The following is an 18,884-nucleotide window of genomic DNA, read 5'->3' as shown; positions in this document are numbered from 1 at the left end:
CACAGTAGGCAGCACATGCAAATCAAGAGGCACTGCAGAATGTCTGGTGACTTGACATCGCAGTACTGATCAATTCAAGCTTCTGAGGGATGCTACTTTGAGGGGCTCCTTCGACCGGCAGCTGCCTTGTAAGTCTTCGCTCTCCATAAAGAAGGACATCAGCACTCGTGCACCCTTGAGCGCTCTTAGCCTTGCCTCTTTGGCGGCTCCCTCCATGCCATACCATTCCAAAGCTGTCACTCCCACAAGAGAAGCAACAGCATCCCCTTGGGCCGTCACTTGCTCTGATGTACCTGCCATCACCAAATAGCCTTCCCTAATGACTCATCAAGGCATCCCTTTAATTATGCACCAATGCCTGCAATGATCGGCTGAATGCCTGTGTGGAGTGGGTGTTTTCACCTGCTTCATCTGTGATCTCAAGCCGCGCCTCCAGCACAGGAACAGTTGCAAAGGAGCCGCACTCAGACTGGCAGAAGGTGCAGGTCCAAAGGCTGCTTTTGTTGTCCGTGGCCATGTACTCTGGCTGTGAGGAGCTAGGCGTCTGCATGCATAAAATCCAACTTTGTACTGCTTTTACAAGAAGCATCCTGTAATGCTCTGTTGCCAGGTGATATTGCAGTGGCAGAGCTCCAGGGCTCACCTCATCTGTGGCCATGCTTAATGAAATGTCGCCGCCCTCGTATCCGCCAAATAGGTCGTCAAATCCAAAGGACGCGCGCCGCAACGACTTCTGGCATGGCGCATGCACTCTCCTGCACATGTACATGCCTGCTTTTTGACCTGCCAACAATGACCACAACATGAAGTGGTGCACAACCAAGGGTTGTGAATTTTGCCAGACTGGGGGAGCATTGGTACCTGACCAGTATGCAGGGAGGGCTTGCCAGGGAGACGCCACAGAGGGCAGGCAGGCAGCAGCTCAGCTGTAGTGCTGAGGCCCGGCGTAGTGAGGCCAGACTGACATGGATTGCATTGAAGGCCGGCGAGTAGAGCAGCGATGGCAGCGCAGACAGGCTCAAAAACAGAGCGCCTGGGGCCTGCAGCACATTGTCGGCATCTCAGCAACGGCACCAACCAGCACATTACGCAACTGCATGCTGAGATGTCACCATGCGTCAGGACCAAGAGCTGGCATCACATTTACCTCTTCCCATCTGCACTGAGAGGAGGCTGTAGGATGACTCCCCTCTACAAATTCTTGCGCAGGCTGAAGGCTTGACATGAGACTGAGTCCGGTTGCCACGACAGTGTGACCAGCGCGCAAAGAAAGCAGAGAGCTTTTGCTGTTGGGTCTCAGGGGCGCTGTTACCTCATACACAGCTCCCTCACCATCCTGTGTCCAGAGGAAACGCATCACTCCTTTTCCATGCCAGAGTGTACTGGAACACTGACAACATGTCTGGCCTTATCGGACAACACAATTCTGTACCAACATTCGCTTACCAGGATGCGCAGATCGAGCGATCTGTGCTGTTGCTCCACTTGCAGCTGAATGGAAGTCAGCAGGCCCACAACAGCTCCTGCATGTCTGGACCGGTGCCCTGCTGTCAGTGACAAGGTGCAGGCGGCATCTGCACTGATCTGTGTGCCCTGCATGCAGGCCTTGCCGGTCTTCCCATCTGCCGCCCCATCTGTTGGTACAACGATCACCAGCGAGTCTGCTGCCACCTGCCACAGATATACAGCTGGTGGTCAATGAATATCGTAAATTCTCATGGCTGCGTCCATACAGGAATTATTGCTATTTCAAGAGGGCCAGCAGGAAAGCTGTCAGTAGATCAGCTGTGTAGAGTTTGCCACCTCTAAGCAGGTTGCTGCATCTGGCCCAAGAGTGGTTGTCAGCAACGGTTGCCGAATGAGGACATGCTCTCCACGTCGCAGCATTTCACCATATGCCACCTGTATGTATAAGGTTGATAGTTTTGTTGAATGGGTAAAGCAGGGTAAAATTGTGAGTCAACTAGTGCGTGTAGATTGCTGTGGGTTGGGTGGTTTCACACCTGTTGGTCCAGCAGTCTGAGCTGAAGTGCAGGTCCATCATCAACTTTCCCACCATCGGGATCAGCCAGCCATAAGCAGCGCCAGTTGCCAGACCTGCTCATGCATTCACATCACAAAACTTGCAATAAATGGCATTCTGGCGTCTTCAAACAGCAAATTGCCGTCTGTATAGCGAGAAGTCCTGCACATGTAATGGAGCTGTGATGCCTCAAGTGGATTTACCTAGAGCTGATGCCATGCTCAGAGTCAATGCCAGCCTGCATTGGGCCCACACTGGCTACCACAGCATGCAGCACTCCATCAAGCAATCGGCACTCCTCTCTTTCCACTTTCAAGTCCAGGACCTGGATACATCACCATTATTACACTCTGCAATAGTGATGAACCACATACAGAGGACAGGCTGGGAGGGCCTAAGAACACACCTGCGATGGTGTGAAAAGCTTGTGTGGCCCAACCAAGGCTTGAGCCTCTGATGGTTGATGGCAAACAATGGCGAGTTCTGCAGTGGGCAGTAGCCGCAAAGGGAGTCCTGTGGACTTTGGCGCTCGATGGATGACACAATTGCCCACTCGCAGCCTGCATCCCTCTGCAGAGGACACAAGTAGAATTGGATTGTTATCTGCAGTGCATGCTCAACACTGGCAGGAAGTGTTTTAATCTAGGCCGATGTGAGCAAGCAGATTTGAAAGATTACCTCTCAGCAGTGGTGCAGGTCCCATGCAGAGGCTCAGGAGTTGGGACTGGAGGTACATGCCAACAGGCTGGTTCTCAGTGGTGTCATCTGCCAGCAGCACAACCACTGGCCGGCCATCACCCCCTTCCACACCCTTCACAAGTGCCTCTATCACAACTTCGTCCCCCTGGCTGACAGCATTGCGCTGCAGAAGCTGCCGCACAGGTACAAAGGCCGACTTGGAATTTGCATGGCCGTTACTGCGCCCCTGATGCATCAGACAGCATACAAAATGAGAGAAAAATATTGTACGATGCGAATGCATGCCTGATCATCATGGAGTTGTAGCGAGCAAGCACCTGTTCGTTCCATCGGTCGCTCAGCTCTGTCATGCTGATTGCTTCGCTCACACCTCCAGGGTATTGCATCAGCAAGGACAGCAGCTCCGTGCACACCCAGGACCGTGTCACCTGCACCTTCGAAAAGGTACTGCTTTTTGTCCGAGCCCACCCTTGGTATCAGCTTGAGCTTTTGAGACAATGGTACTGCATTATACCTCTGCTTTTGCTCTTTGATTGCCATTTAGATTCCCGACAGTCTTCTGTGATTCTATCAGCTTCTTCAGGGCAGAAGTGTAGCTGTCAAGAATCTCAGTGAATAGCAGCATCGGTACTCGAGGTGCAGGTTGGGCCGCTCTTTTGGCAATTGAAGCCAAATCAACCAATTCAACAGATCGGTTACTTTGTTAGAATATCTTGATTAGTAGAATGATATGGAGATAGGAGAAATTGTGGGACTTGCGGTGCATCTTGTTTCATTTATGGCACCGATGTGAGAATGTGCAGCAACGCAGGGACCAAAACTTGATGAACGCCCTCGAACACTTAAATCGGAAGTTTCTTTCTACGAGAAGTCCAGGACCCAAGCAGATCTTGCTGCACTCCTCAATCCTGATATTAGTCATACCAGACTCACGTGCCCCGCCGACAGCTGGTAAGCAACACTCTTGTGGCACAAGTTGTGGCTTGCACATATACATATAAATTTGTAGGTGTTGCAATCATCTCACAAGGAGGATGGTCGCGCTGTTGAGAACCGGCGCTGATGACTTGGGCGCATCCAGCCCTGCTCTGTGTAGCTTAGACCAGACATACAGAGGTCTAGATTCATCGGAAGGTCCTTGCTCATCAGAGTCTGAGCAATCTTGTCTATTTCGCAGTCAATCTAGGAGCCTTTTGGTCGACAATTGTTGTAGTGAATCACTAGGCAAGTCAGTAAATCTACCAAAATCTGCCAAGAGGAAACGTGCAGAAGATCTGCTGGCAAGAAATCATAAAAAGAGCCACAGGAATCTTCCGGATCTATGCAGCACCACTCTTCAAAGATCGTGCGAACATGATGCGGCGGTTGTGCCACCTTGTCCAGCAGGGCAGTGTGACAGCAGGTATCCCTCTCTGATGAGCCCCCGTACACATCCATCACATATTCTTGCTAAAACAGATGTACGCAATGTCCTGCATGCATGCCACATGAGGTGCATCTGACACAATGGTGTGGGTGTCCTCTTTGCAGCCAACAAAGAGCGGATGTAGCCCCATGGTGCAGCTTCAGAGTGGAGCTGCCCCATTGTGACTGGCCCTCGGTGGTGGCAACTCTCACCAGCCTTCCGCACAGCGACTCTGCAATAGCCTCAGCAGCCACCCCACCACATGGAAGCAGCTGTTTAGCGCTCCCTGGGGGCACCAGTGTGCACATGGTGGAGACCTCACAAGAGCTGCCTGCGGCTCTGCAGGCTCTGCGCACCTCTATGCAGGTGAAACTTTACACCTACGCCCAGTATGGCAGGGTGTTTTTTTATGTGATGGGCACTAAATTTGTCGTGTAATCCTTATCATGACGTGTGAGTGCATATTTGCACGTAGGATGCCTTGGTGGCTATTGATCTGGAGTGGCGGCCAGACTTTGGGGCAGGCCAGAGCCGAGTGGCCCTCATGCAGCTGGCCACCAGCTCCTGCGCTGTGCTCATCAGAACATGCCGCCTTAAGCATCAGCTGCCGCCAGTTCTCGCAGAGTTCCTCAGGTGGGCACGCTCTCATGCAGCATATGTATGCCACCCATCACCCACCTGCTGCGACAACAAAATCGGGCACAGAAATGAGGACAACATCAGCACTCATCTTGCCATTTGAAAGCTTGCTGCTTGTATTAATTCATGCGTGCGTATGCGACAGGGATCCAACCATCGTGCTGTGCGGCTTCGGCTGGGACGGCTCAGACGAGAACAAGATGCAGGCCAGCTTCAGGATGGGGCGGGCTTCGTTCCCCCACTTTATAGACCTGCAGAGGGTGAGCGTGGCGATGGGCTACCACCGCTACGGCCTCGGCAGCCTGACCGCGCGTGTGCTTGGCTTCGAGCTGCCCAAGTCGCGGCGAGTGTCGATGAGCAACTGGGAGGCGCGGCGGCTGACGCAGGGTCAGGTTGTATACGCGGCGCTGGATGCTCTGATCACGGGGCAGATTTTCCGCGCGCTGCGGATGTGGCACTCCAGCACGTCTGCCTGCAGCACCTGCCTCAGCCCCATCGGCAGCCTCGTGCAAAGCAGCACCCTCACGTGAGCGCTCCATTATTGGTCTTTGTGGCATTCGCATTCACACTATTGCAGGATGGCAAACGCTTCATTGCAATTTCTGTTAGTCAGGCTTGAAAAGTGCAGAGAAGATCAAGAGTTGAGCAGCTGGACACGGAAAGATTCAGGAGTGATGGTTGGGAAGCATTATTACGGGGTGCTTCTTTTCTGTGCGTCCTGGCCATTGCACATTCATGTGGATGTATACTGACAGGGACGTGCATGCCTATGCAGGTGTGGGCATGAGGGGTGTAACAGGGCGTTCAGCTCTTTGGACAGCTTGGAACAACATGCTCGCAGCGCCTTGCACAAGCTACATCTGAGGCAGTGCAATGCTTGTGGCCGCCTAACGCATGCATCGTGAGAAGACTATTTTTTTAATTAGTCAGCTAGGTAGCTGTAGGCCCATGCAGCAGAATTTTTCACATTTTTGTTACAGCTATAACATTGTGTCCCAGTTTGTAGGCTCAATGTCAACGCACGAGTTCAGATAGGCTTTTGCTTGAGAGCACTTTTCCAAACGAGACGTGACATCGCAACATAACATCTCAAAAATTGGCTGCTTGGATTCATATCTGATCCGGACAAAGGACAAAAGCAGGCATGATCACAATTACTAATGCCGAGGACGAGATATTTGATACACATAATCATCAATGTCCTTTTTTATCACAAAATCAGCAGTGCTTTTTGCCACTCAGCACAGTGTGTGGCATGTAAATATTCCAATACCGTTGCGTGCCTGGTTCTTATCAGAAGCTTGCACACTGGGCTGTTCCTCAACCAACAACGTTCACTTCACAGAGTGGGCATTCGGGGCAGATATGGCAGCACGTGGGAGTCGAGGCAGCTTAACACCTTGTCCATGCCTAAAGCGTTGGGATGCAGCGCATCCGGCATCAAAGCCTTGTTCAACATCTGCCCCTGTCCATCCTGCCAAAAGCATGACAGGTCTTAATTCACACAGCGAATGACACACATGTCGCTAAACACATCAGCAGTGCAGGAATAGACTGGTCTGTAGATCTCTTATCCCGAGGGTGGTGTGGAGAATGTGCTTACCATGCCAATCTCCACAAGCTCTTCATTGCAGTCCACAAAACTCACGCGATCTTGCTCATCTGCAAATCGCTTCAAACGCGCATTGATAGCGCCAATCACTGGGGAATACCGTGAAGGCAGCCTGTACTTTTCCAATGCCACAAACAGAAACCTGCAGGCAGAGAAACTGTAAAGAACTGGAGCTCAGTGACAACCACACTGCAATTGGCTGAGAAAGTATGGGAAAACATCATCTTCAGAGAGCAGACTGCAGACTCTCGTGATCAGAACATTGCCTGCACCTGATGATCAGGCATTTGCGCACCTCTCTCCCCTGGGCATGACCGCCAATAGTATTACATGCATCCTTGCACACTGCTTTAGCATAATTGATACAGCAGCAAAGATACCAGATGCCACAACCGCACTTGTCTGTAGAGGATCCTTGATATCCTGCATGACGCCAGGCCATCTCCAATTCAGCAAATTGCTTCCCCTCAGCAGGTTTTGAATGAGAGCATGCTCTTTCATGCTACTGCAACAAAGCAATTGGAGATGGGAACCAGCACCAGGTTGTACACTGGATTAGTGATGTCATTTGTCCCAATAAGGACAATGGCAACTTTGGGTGAGAGTGAACCCGGCCCCTCTCCATTCTGCAACCTCCAGAGTAAGTTCCGTGTGGTGTCACCTGCAATCATATCAGCAGAGTCCTCTACTGCTCCCACATCTACAATGAGAGCTCAATTGGCTCCATCTGTAGAAAATGAAAGACCAGGGTGGCACCCACCGGCAATGGAGTATGCAGCCGCTCTCACGTGGCCATAGTGCTTTTGGAAGACCTCCGGAATGCCAACAAATTTCTCAATCTTGACACCCATTTGCGTGCCCCTTAAAGACTCTGTAATTGAGTCCCCGTAGAAAACGCAATCCAAACCCTGCAGCAATTGAGGCCTCAGGGTTTTGCTGCATGGAATTTGCTGCAAGCACACAGCGCAAACATGGGCGGCATGCATTTAGATCCTGTCATACCTCCACTGCGTCCTCTTGAATCTCCTTCAAGAAGTCCTCATGCATCTGCATCCAGACTGCTGCTTCCGTGGGTGTCCTCCCGGTTCTTGCCTCAGCAATTGTAACAGGCAACTCCTGATAGCAGAAGATACCAAAATTCTTTGATAACTGCACGCTCCATGTCAGCATGCCCCTCTGCAGCTCGATGCAGTGTTACCCATGGGTCGCCATCAAGATAGTCCAGTGATAGCTTGATCAATATTTTCGGGGCAAGCGATGGTGGTGTACCTCCTGAGAGATTCTTGGAGGGACCAGAGTAAAAAAACCCCGCGTCAGGTGATGAACAGGCGCATGATCGGCCTCCCGCATCACAACGGCAGACACGATGAGCCCAAGTATACAAGATCCAATAATCCATCGCCAGGTTGAAGTTGACAAGCATCGTTGGACCTGGTGGAAATCCGGTCCAGCGGTGCTCGCCATGCAAGCAAATTACCTGGTGATACAGGACCACGAGAAACGTTATGATTGGTTGTATAGTCAAGAATCTCTTGAACTCGTTAGTATGTATGCGATCCCTTGATTGCACCTTACAAACTTTCTCCCAACATGCTCAGGTGCAGAAGAGTCTGTCGCGCAACACGGATCACATCAAAATGTTTCTTTCACCAAATCGTTCTTTGTTATGCACACACCATGAGGTGAGGACCAGATGAAGCGGATTAATACACTGAGGAGTCTAAAATTCGAGGTGCCGCCAGAACCCGCTTCCAGCTGTCTAGGAGCACAGCAAGTAACAGGGAAATTATCGTGCAGTATTATAAAGATCACAGATTATGTGGGTTTCGTGAACGAAATGAAGGATAACCGATCCAAGGTAGCTCAACACCCACAATGCACACCTCCAACGGCGTGACTGCGATCGCTAGCCAAATCTGGAGCACTTCCGGAAAGCGCAGGCGCCTGGACGTGTTGGAACATCGTGGGCGCTATTGGGGACAAAAGTAACGAACAGGCGAACAGGGAGCGAGTGTCAAGCGAAATAAGCAACACTTCTAAAGCTCTTTCGTTTGTGTTGAGCGATTCTTTGGCTAGCGCCCACGTTTTCTGGCTTCGCGGTTTCAAAAGCCTCGGCGTCTATGGCCAACGCAGCGTCTTTCAGTGGTCGGCTTCCCAGCATAAGCGGAAGGACAGCATGCAGTGCACCCTATAACACGCTCCCATCTCGCTTTCTGCCTGTTCCCAGCCCGGCGTCATACTTGCTTCCAAGCAGGCGCCTTAAAGTTTCAAGGCTTTCCCTTGTATTGCCCAGAGCAGTACTAGCTAATTATGCGTTACCTGAGATCGGGGTAAGCTTCATACTTCAGCTGTTTGACATGTAGTGCGTCGCTTACAGAAGTCTTGTGCTGGTGGAGAGCTGGTAGCTGGTTGAACCTAACATGTGTACTGCTTCCTCGTGGTGTTTGTGCAATGTGAGCGTGCCTTTTAAACTTTTCTAGTAGTAGTAGTAGTTGTCTTCATCTCATTGTGACTCATACATGAAAGAGCAGTGAAGCTCGCAGTTGAAGGGGCTCTTTGAGGCTTACTTAGAGGGGGTCATCTGTTGCACCAAGAACTCATCTTTTACCATTGCGGTGGCCGCAGGGACCACACAAGGTGGATGACGTTATGACGAAGGGTAAGATTTTCAGCGCTCGAGTGAACACATCTGTGGACGAAGGTACGCACTCCTGTCAGACGTTTCCCCTGTTCTTTCTGCTTTAATTGCGTGGTGGAAGTTTCTTTCCGCGCATACTCAACATCTGACAGCCATTGTTGTCCTGATTCCAGCCCTGGAGCTCATGGTCAAGCACAGAGTGTCTGGCCTTCCAGTCCTGGACGAGTCAAATAGGGTGGTAAGCTACTTCAGCAAGTTTTGATTCTGCCCATTTCCTTTTTAGATACAGTACTTTATGCCTTGGCATGTTCACGGTCACATGAAATGCTGGTTGAAAGTGGTGACTATGTGTTCATGCAGGTTGGAGTAGTGTCAGACTATGATTTGCTCTCGCTGGATGCGGTTTCTGGCAAAATGCAGGTGTGAAAGCGAGTGAAGCCTGGCACAAGGAGGCTCATTTGTGCTGGATACCCTGCACATGCATATGACTGTTAAAAGATGCAGCGCCTAATCTGAAAAAGTGTACCGCTTGCCACAGGAAGCCGGCTTTTTCCCAAGGGCAGACACAAACTGGGACTCCTTCCACGAAGTGCAGAAGCTTGTCCTCAAGAACGCCGGCAGGGTGTAAGTACCTTGCCCACCAAGCCAGCTTTCAAGACTGCATGATTGTTGAATTTCTTTGTGCTTTTTGCGTCCCAGTCGAGCTAGCAGCCTCTCTTTGGCAATATTGCCATTTGAGTCAGCTGCCCCTGTTGCAGGGTGGGCGACGTGATGACAGAGAATCCAGTGGTCGTCCGCGCCAACACTGACATGACATCAGCCGCCCGCATGCTCCTGGACACCCGGGTAATTCGCTGTCCTAGCTCACTCACTGTGCCTGTCAATGAAGTCTGATGCTGGTTCAGGCAGTTGCCAGCGTGCTGAGCAGAAGGCATGACTGCGCACAAATATCGATGGTGACTGCATACAAGTACTGATGATGGCGGTGGTGTCACTGCAGGTGAGGAGGTTGCCTGTTGTGGACGATGATGGCCGCCTGGTGGGCATTTTCACAAGGGGTGACGTCATCAAGGCTGCTCTGGATGTGCGCCGCGCGGCTGCCGGCCGCTCCGGCTGATCTGGGCGCTGACGTGTACAATCATGTGATGGCTTAGGAGCCACCACACATTCTTTTTGGCCGGCTGTGTTGCCGGCAGCATTGCTTCAAGAGCAGGCTTTTGTTCAAAGGAGAGCATTGGCAGAGAGATGGTAGCGCAAGTAGATAGACACATTCATGCGGCCGAGGCAGCCTGCCAGAATCTGGATCTCTTCTCTACACTTCCCTTGTTGGTTGCCTGCGGTGTGCCGTTACATACAAGTGCTTCTCTTTGTGTTATATGGTGGTCAGGATGTGCACATCCTGAAATATGTGGGGACAAGACTTGGGGGCCTGACTACAAAATGTGATTTGTGACATGCACAGAGGGGAAGATTAAAGGTCTCACTGGACCATTTAACTGACAAGGCTGCTTTTATTCATGTCACACATGCTTACTTGGAGTCAGTTGTTGGGAGCCATCCGGATGCAGCTGCAGCACTATGATTCCTGATTTTCATGCATCCTGTATCATCTGTTGTTAAGCGCACAGAGATCCTGGTCTCCATGGACTATGCCAGATCCAATCCAAAAGCGTTCACTTGTTGAAGTTGACCTCAAAATCTCTGTTCGTACTACGAACTTCATAGTTTGCATGAGGTGTGTGTAGGGCCTACACCGTGTAGCTACAGTGACTGTAGCTACACATAGGCTCAAGAAATTTTGCAAGCAGGCTGCAGCTGCATGCTGCGCAGCTGGCCGGGTCAGGGGCGCCGGCTGCACCAGAAGTCCTCCTCACCTCCTAGCAGCCCCTCAGGCAACTGGGGGGGTAACGGCAAGAAGGGCGGTGGCGGCGACTGGAAGGGAGATGGCAAGAAGGACGAGGGCAAAAAGGACGACGGCAAGAAGGACCCCAACCAGTGCTGGAACAGGTGCGGCTGTGGGTGACTAATTGTAATGCTCAGCCTGTTTGCGATTGCATGCACGCAACGGCAAAGCCCAAGGTCCTGAAGTCAAATTCAAGCAACTGAATGCAGTCGCAGATTGTCCATATTTGTGGTGTAGTGATGCAAGCCAGCCGAAAATGTCAGGTCCACATCTGCGGGCGCCATGGCTGTAGAGTACATGCTGGCAACTGATGGTGATCATGAATTAAAAAGCGGCTGCCAGCTGATCAGTGGTCACTGGCAGGTCACTGACATGGCGTGAGCCGCGGCCGGCTGGCGCCGGCTGCAGCGGTCACCGGTAGGTACAACTGACTGAGCACTTGAGTTCTCACGGTGAACCGCTGCAGGGGGACATGCACATTGCAAGGAAATGGCGGTCTTTCATTTGCTATTCATTCGCATAAAATTGAGCCAAGCATGAAATTGTATCACGTGCTATTCTAAGTCCACACGTGCCGTTACCAATAGATCAAGGGTCCGGACATCGTGCAAGAGGGAAAATTTCTCTCATGTTAGCTTAAGAATTGGTTTGGATATTTGATTGACACGACGAAGTGGCCAGACCCTTGTGCAAAAATTCATTCGACGCTTGTACTAACGGAACTCAACGGCACTTTGAGCAAGTGGCCGTCCGATACTTCGGAATTGTCCTGAACATTCAAACGATGAATCTCTCTTTGCTTACTTTCGTCATCCTGCTCTCATCGCAAGCACAAGGTGTGTCCGTGTTCAGTGATGCAAATCGACAGATCAGTTCAACATGACGAATACGAATAGCGCAATCAAACAAAGGCTCACTAAGGTATTGTATGCAAGATGTGGTCATCTACTTACCATAACTAGGAGTTCTGCGATGGTCAGGAGCGTTCGGCCAGGCTGCGATCAGCACAGGAGACCTCGCTGGTGACACTCCAGGAGACGTCCCTGCTCCAGCACCAGTGGCAGCTACCGTGCAGGATTCCTCAGCAGCGCTCGATCTCAGCGCAGACTCTCCTGTGGAAACATCTCCTCCTGTCCCTGCCCCAGCTCCTGCCCTGCCAAGAGCGCCTGCCAAGGCCCCTGCCAAGGCGCCGGCACGCCCCAAGGCACCGGCCCTTGCTCCAGCCAGGGCACCCAGCAAGGCCCCCAGCAGCAAGGCTCCCAGCAGGGCACCAGCACCCAAGCCAGTTGCGCGCACCACCTCCCTCCAGTCCAGCGCCCCATCCCAGGCGCGCAGCTGCTTTGTTCCCGTTGCACAGCTGCACCCTGGGACGCTGCAAGATCTGATTGATTCATGATCCCCTTGGCTGCATTACTATGGACTACCGGCAGCACCGAGGCTATCTGTGTCTCTGAGAGCGCTTCTGGCCTCCGTCTTTTCCCCTTCTGCTCGCCGATAAAGGAGACGTCTGTCCAACTTGATCTAGGTTGTCCGAGCTTTAGTGCTCTGCCTTACCGGCAGCAAAGAGGGAGTCTGTGTCTGTGAGAGTGCGCCTGGCCTCTGTGTTGGCCCCTATTGGTAGGTAATGAAGCATACACTTCCTGGTTCTGTTGCAGGCTCCCGCTCCGGGGCCGGCCACAACAGGCAGCGGCAACACGACGGCGGACATAACAAATGTGATCCAGGCGCGGGCGGGAGTGTTCACGCGCGCCAACACGCTGTTCCTGGCCGGTGTGTCATCGCGCGTTGACTGGACCGCTGATCTGGCGGAGCGCGGCAAGCGCACCGGCCGCTTCCGCCTCGACTACTTCCTCAGCGCCTCCTTCAACCAGAGCGACCCCTCCGGCAGCGCCTGGCTCGGCAACCCCCAGGCGGTGAGTCCCTGCAATGGCTTACCTTGTTTGCTTTTGTGGTTACTTTGTGGAAGTTAGCCAACATTTGCATCACCCTCCCCAAGAACGCGGCTTGATGGGTACGTTCTCTCATTGCAGCGAGCTCAGCCCACCACCACAAAGCACCTCGGGATGTTTTCTTCGCCGCCGAGAGACTCCTAGTGGAGGCATGCATGTGGATGAATCAATGATTGAACCCGTTGGACATATGCTGAGGTGTAGATGGGGTTTGACAGGTGCTGGTGTGGGCTGCGCGCAGGTGATATGGGGGGTCAAGGACGGCGCAGCGAACGAGACCAGCATGGTGGCAATCCTGTCGGAGCCGCGCTACAACGCCTCAGGAGACACGCTCAGCTTTGCGGTGCAGCCGGTGACGGAGGCAGCTTCCCTGAAGCTGAGTGAAGGCACGGCCAACGCTGCCCTGTTGGGCGACCCAGCCAGCCGCCTCAACAGCACTACCGTGGGGCTCATCTTGAAGGACATTGTCATCTACATCGATGACTCCACTGGGGATGTGAGCGCACGGCCCCCTCTTGATTTTCAAACCAAGCCCTCTTTGCGTCACTTGGCTGGAATGTTCTCTTGGTGTTGATACGAGGTGTTCGTAGCTTCCCGTTCACATCCGTGTGTTGCTTCTCTTGATGATCGTTCGGGGACATTGTCAAAGCCGGGGACTTGGCATGTGACTGCATGTGGCTGCATGGTCACAGGGTCCAGAACAGGCAGCCAGGCAGAAGACATCGTTGGTGGGAATTGGGCCTTGGGGCAATGCCTGGAACCCCTGCTGGGGCGTGGGGAGACAGGGCGTCTGGCGGGACGACAGGGTCCGCAGCAACTACTTTGGATGCGGCTCAGGCATTCGGTTTGGGTGATCACGACCATGATGAAATTGCAGCGGAGACAGAACCAGTTGCAGAGTCACGCAAAAGTCCTATGCTATTCTTTCATTAATATGTTCGATCTGGTATGGAAAGATCAAGTTTGTGGAGTGATTTGAGTTGCATTTTAATGTCGTCAAATGCTGCCAGGAACATGCAACAAACCCAGGATGATGTGTTCTGATGTCACCAACAATTAGGGAAGGTTACTTCTTGAATGTGGTAAATGTGACACGGTCTTACTACAGTACTAGTATAGGGCATGGCCAGTGTTTTTCCTTCTCTGCGTTCTAGTAATTGTGACCAGCATTGTGCAGCACTACCGTATGTATGCGAGAGAAACTAGACAGGGCAGCCGGACACAGTATGACAGGTGCTAAGACATGCAAGAACTTTGCAGACTGTAACAATGTTTCAAGATGAATTTGGAAGCACCTTTATGCAAAACGTTGCCTGAGAGCGCTTTCTTGACACTAAATCATGACCACCATATTTAGTGACTCAATCAATGTGAGTTTTTCTTTGTGGAGTCCCCTTTGGTGTTTGATTTATCTGCACAAACATAATTGATCTTCTCATGCTTACGAATTCCCTTGTAGAGCCATCAAGTGGCTGCCAGCTCCTGTCGCACTCATGCCTTTGCAGGCTTTCTGGTGGTAAGAGCATCCTCCTTGCCCAGGCTGCCAAACTGGGTGAACAGAATGAGCGCAGTCCCTGAGAGCAGGGTGGCGAGGGTGCCCCCGAAGAAGCACCCGATGTTGCCCGCCCTTGCAGCGACTGTGATATCCGACAGCCGCCCTGCCACCGAGTTGCTATACGCTAGAATGATGCCTGCACAGCAGCCGCCCCAGATGTCAGATGGCTTGTGAAGTTCACAATGTGAACAGGCCCAAGTGCTCAGGTCCACACTGACTGAGTACTTCTGCCTTGGCACCAAATGGGTAGTATGGAATGCATCTCCTGCACACACTTTCAAAGTTAACGCAGAGCAATCTTATTTCAGTGTCGGGTGGCGTTTGCGGTAACTTTGAGCATCTTTTGACCACTTCCATTTTGGGTCAGACAGCATGGAAATCGAGTTGTGCAGAGGCTTTGCCCAGTGATTCAGAGGCGCGTGGCGCGCACCGAAGACGAAGTCGGTGAAGGACCAGCAGGTGCCGGTGATGCGGCCGATGCCCTCCACCTCGGTGGCTGGGATGTAGGAGGCCACCATGCCCAGCGTCACGCCGTGCGTCAACGCCATGTGCACCCCCACAAAGAACGAGCCCCCCAGCATGCCTGCATCAGATCCCAATCTTTTAAAAGGACACCCCAGCAAGTCCATTGGAGAGTGCAAGCATAGCCAGAGGGTATATCGCGTGCAGATGGGTGTAGCAGAGGAGGGCAGGCTAAACAAGTGCCAATGCTGTTTGCGCATGCTATGGTGGTGTTGGTGGTGACGTGTTTCCCTGCTGACAAGGGGTTGGCATGGCCATCGGGGCAATTCAAGATGCTACAGAGGTGAGGTCATTGATGATGGAGGGCCAGCTCAACAGGTATCATCAAGTTCTGCGCTGTGTGAGCGAAGGTGGTGGTGACTCAGTCCTACCTAGAGCCATGTCGTGCATCAGCGTCCAGAGCAGAATATCAATGGTTGGGGCGTAAGAACAGGGATGCGCACCGATCATGGAGGGGACGAGGGCGAAGGAGAGGTCGGCGGCGATCATGGCGACGTAGCCCAGCAGCAGCACCTGGTTGCGGTCCTTGAGGGAGCGCTTGGCGCGGATGCCGGCCGGCGCGGACAGGAAGGCTTGCACCACCATGATAATCGACGTCAGCAGCGGCAGCTGCGCCTTGGACATCACCTGCGCACCCAGCAACCCACCGCCCCTTTTTACTATCATACGCTTCTCACAGGCACCCCTAACCCTCTCAAAGATGCAGCTCAAGTCTGCACATGAACTTTTCGAATTTTGCAAGCATTCGCAGTCGCATGTCGCCCTTCACAGAGTCCGGGATGGAACTTATTACTCGCATGCTTCAATTGGGTTCCTAGGGGTCAAGGGTTTCGAGTGGAGGGGCCTCGAGAAGTGTCCCAAACCCACCGCCTTCAGTCTGCAAAAGGATACCAATGCATGTGCAACTCTGCAAGCAGGGTCAAGTGGTACGTGAAATGCCACTGCGGTGGTTGAGAGCTTTCCACAGGGTCCAGGGGGAAATGAGAGGGGCGCACGGTGCGGGCGCGGAGGGTGATGAAGGATGCGTCGAAGCGGGCGAAGTAGAGGAGGGAGACTACGATGAGTGCCTGCCAGTAGGCCGGCTGCAGGGCGCCCACAAGCGCGCGCCCCTTCTGCACCAGCGACAGCTGCACCTCCGCCACTCCCCCGGACGCCGCCTCCTTGGCCTCTGCGCTCACAGCACCCAGCCGCCCTCACTCAGCGCCATTGACAGGCTCCTGAGACGTTCAATGGAGATGTCTGTACGAGGGCGTCGACAGATTTGAGAAGGACTTCTAAAAGCAGAGCAGGGCCCACCTTTGGCGGCCTTCTTGGCAGCGCCTGCAGCCTTGGCAGAGTCACCAAACGCCTGCAACCACCCTCCATTGTAAGAACCAGCGTGGGCAACCACATTTAAGGAGCAGCAGTCCACACTGGCACAAATATTTTGCGAGAAGTCAGCGGAGGTCGCTGAATGCAGAGGGAGATTGCGCACAGAGATGGTGAGCAGCAGGGCGAGCGTGGCTGGGATGGTTGCCAGAGCGAATGTGACAGTGTAGCTCTGCCCGGACAGCTTGTACGCCAGCCCCGCCACAGAGGCTCCCAAAAGAGCACCAGCAGTCGCCATGGCCTGCCGCAGCCCTGCAATCAGCAATTCCTCATCAACTGCTGGTGCAATTTTTCACCCTGCATCCTCTTGCATGACGTGCACAAGCTGGCACTCTTGCAACACTGCTCTAGCAACGTTCCTGGTTTGAAATGTAAAGGACAAATGGCCATGCGTTGACAGGCTCACCAAAGGCGCCCTCTGGTCTGTCCCCTGATGCGGCGGCCAGCTCTCCAATGAGGGCCTTGCCGGGGGCCTCTCTGACACCCTTGCTCATGCGGTCAAACACCTTGCCTGCAGACACAAGCACTTTTCATGCCACATGCGGCATGCTGAATGCGCAGAAGAACTTTGCAGCAAGATCAATCATATTGATATGGAGGACGGGAGCTCTATGGCGAAATTCAATCCCCAAGCGCACCTGCTGTGACCCAGTATAGAGTGACGACCGTGCCAAATGTTGCATAGATGTAGCCAGACCCGGCAAACATAGGCTTGTTCAGGGTTGTCAGCAGCGTGCCAAAGATGATCATCCTGGACGGGGAAAGGATGTCTGCCAGAGTGCCACTGACACTCTTGGAAGCATTGCTCAAAAACTGAGCCAGGGCTTGGAGATTGCCAATCTGCAACAACCGCACAGGTGGTGAGTTAGCCAGAATCAAGGTGCCAGGCCAGCCTGTTGCCCTCACCGACATGGGGCAGCTGGATCCATTCTTCATTCTACCAAGTCCAGAACTCCTACCTTCGTGTTGGTGAGGCCTGCGCAGCACATCATACACCGCCGTCAGCCAGTTACTGCTTCCCCCAATAAGTATTAATCACAGCGGCTCAGGTACGAGAGAGAAGTCAAAGAGGTGCGGGAAGACCTTACCGAGGACATCCTGCAAGTAGATGGGCAGGTATGTGTCATGAATGAGAGTTGCAACGGAGCAAAGTGCTTGCGCCAGACACAGCGCCAGCAGCTTTGCATTGATGGCTTTGTCAGAGAAGGGGTGCAACAGAGAGTCAACGTTCTCTCTCTGCTGGGCAAGCCACCCCTTGGTGGGCTTCAATTCACCTGAAACCAAAATGCGTTACATTCACCCAGGATGACGGGCCGCATCCATCAAATTGGCAGCTCTGGTTGTTTAAGTAGATGTTGATGAAGACCTTCACTACAATCATGCCTCTCTATTCCGTCGGGACACTCTCTGCAGATCCAAAAGGTGCTTTGTCGTTCGCAAACTTGACATGGACGCACCATCATCAGATGCATTGATTGCCGCTGCAGCTGTGGTGATGCACGTTCGACGACTAAAGTTCAATCGTGCCCTGCGGTCCCAACTTGTCTGCGCTAGTCAGATGCCTAATTGCTGCAATATTCTGCAGCTGAGGCCGAACATAGTTTTGGATGCTTCCTCTCCTCTGCAAAGACAGTGCAGCAGGAGTTCTGCTCATCTCAAATTGAAGCGTTGCAAGCCCCATCATTTCAACCTTGACCTCAAATTCCTCAAACTATATTGAACACAATATATGAGAGGATTGGGCCAGGCCCCTTGAGGAAGATTTGCTCAGAGTCAAGCTTGACCATCGGTTTGCCTTGGAACATGCTTGGAACTGGAAATTTTGAATGCACGATATACACCTCATCGACCCATGGCAGTTTCACCCTAAATACTTCTCGTCATTGATCGATGCAGAATATCTTTCCTTCTGAATCTCAAGACAGTGCATTTGCCATATTGGCATCCAAATAACTCCAGATCGAAGGCACGAACTTGGTATCCGAGACAGGCACCTGGATCTTGCACTGATCACCGAAGTGATTACGTACAGGACGGCGGTCATGTCAGCATTTTCAGTAGGATCCGGCATAGGCTATGGACGAAGAGTTTCTGTTGAACGTATCAGGACATACAGCAGAATATTAGGACAGCAAAGGGTTTTCAGCAGGACATGTCCCTCACACATTCCAGGTTTGAGAGGCTTCTATAACTTGTTTGGCAAGTGTATCTAAATTTGTGCTCACCGAATGGACTCAATCCAGTCTGCATGGCTTTTAGTGATCGCTCTTGTGATGTGCCTTCTCGGTACAGAACCCTACTTCTCCCAACTTCATTTGTCCATGTGTCATCTACTTGCAGGGCAATGTAGACGGGCACCAAATGCATTAGAGATCCCACGGCCTGCTTCCACTGCAGCAGCGGTGGCTGCTCCAGAAGCACCTGTTACAAGCACCTCAGAGCCTGACGAGGTTGTTTTGAACCTGTACAAGAGGCTCCAGAATGGCAGCGATGTGAGAGGCATTGCTGTCGATGGTGAGCCCACGGCACTCCCCCAAGCATTGCAACAAGACTGGATATTGCCAGGCATCC

The 18,884-nt window shown here is 52.5% G+C and overlaps 5 protein-coding genes across 5 annotated transcripts; 3 read left to right on the top strand and 2 right to left on the bottom strand.

The window, feature by feature from the left end:
- Positions 1–69: 69 nt before the first annotated feature.
- Positions 70–3,072, bottom strand: COCSUDRAFT_58517 (hypothetical protein; the record flags this gene model as incomplete). Its single annotated transcript, XM_005644275.1, has 8 exons — positions 70–293; positions 403–544; positions 644–755; positions 862–1,040; positions 1,447–1,671; positions 2,004–2,097; positions 2,758–2,948; positions 3,040–3,072. The coding sequence occupies 8 exons, from the start codon at positions 3,070–3,072 to the stop codon at positions 70–72; spliced, it is 1,200 nt and encodes a 399-aa protein (XP_005644332.1).
- Positions 3,073–4,433: 1,361 nt separating this feature from the next.
- On the top strand, positions 4,434–5,296 carry COCSUDRAFT_58516 (ribonuclease H-like protein; the record flags this gene model as incomplete). Its single annotated transcript, XM_005644274.1, has 3 exons — positions 4,434–4,493; positions 4,603–4,760; positions 4,912–5,296. 3 exons carry the CDS (start codon positions 4,434–4,436, stop codon positions 5,294–5,296), a joined length of 603 nt encoding a protein of 200 aa, XP_005644331.1.
- Positions 5,297–8,369: 3,073 nt separating this feature from the next.
- Positions 8,370–10,572, top strand: COCSUDRAFT_34240 (cystathionine beta-synthase). The gene is made up of 7 exons (XM_005644273.1): positions 8,370–8,708; positions 9,004–9,079; positions 9,190–9,254; positions 9,377–9,436; positions 9,555–9,640; positions 9,775–9,862; positions 10,017–10,572. The coding sequence occupies exons 2-7, from the start codon at positions 9,028–9,030 to the stop codon at positions 10,131–10,133; spliced, it is 468 nt and encodes a 155-aa protein (XP_005644330.1). The 5' UTR covers positions 8,370–8,708; positions 9,004–9,027; the 3' UTR covers positions 10,134–10,572.
- Positions 10,573–10,835: 263 nt separating this feature from the next.
- Positions 10,836–13,722, top strand: COCSUDRAFT_58514 (hypothetical protein; the record flags this gene model as incomplete). The annotated part of the gene is made up of 6 exons (XM_005644272.1): positions 10,836–11,023; positions 11,302–11,336; positions 11,900–12,261; positions 12,575–12,832; positions 13,110–13,364; positions 13,561–13,722. 6 exons carry the CDS (start codon positions 10,836–10,838, stop codon positions 13,720–13,722), a joined length of 1,260 nt encoding a protein of 419 aa, XP_005644329.1.
- Positions 13,723–14,359: 637 nt separating this feature from the next.
- Positions 14,360–17,632, bottom strand: COCSUDRAFT_58513 (MFS general substrate transporter; the record flags this gene model as incomplete). The annotated part of the gene is made up of 10 exons (XM_005644271.1): positions 14,360–14,559; positions 14,854–15,006; positions 15,389–15,572; positions 15,941–16,113; positions 16,242–16,293; positions 16,420–16,565; positions 16,720–16,824; positions 16,952–17,153; positions 17,273–17,289; positions 17,614–17,632. The coding sequence occupies 10 exons, from the start codon at positions 17,630–17,632 to the stop codon at positions 14,360–14,362; spliced, it is 1,251 nt and encodes a 416-aa protein (XP_005644328.1).
- Positions 17,633–18,884: the final 1,252 nt, after the last annotated feature.

This window comes from Coccomyxa subellipsoidea (assembly GCF_000258705.1).
Source record: "Coccomyxa subellipsoidea C-169, whole genome shotgun sequence".
In the NCBI taxonomy this organism is placed as follows: domain Eukaryota; kingdom Viridiplantae; phylum Chlorophyta; class Trebouxiophyceae; family Coccomyxaceae; genus Coccomyxa; species Coccomyxa subellipsoidea.
Note: the sequence above shows the minus strand (reverse complement) of the source record. Positions and strands in the feature narration are given on the sequence as shown.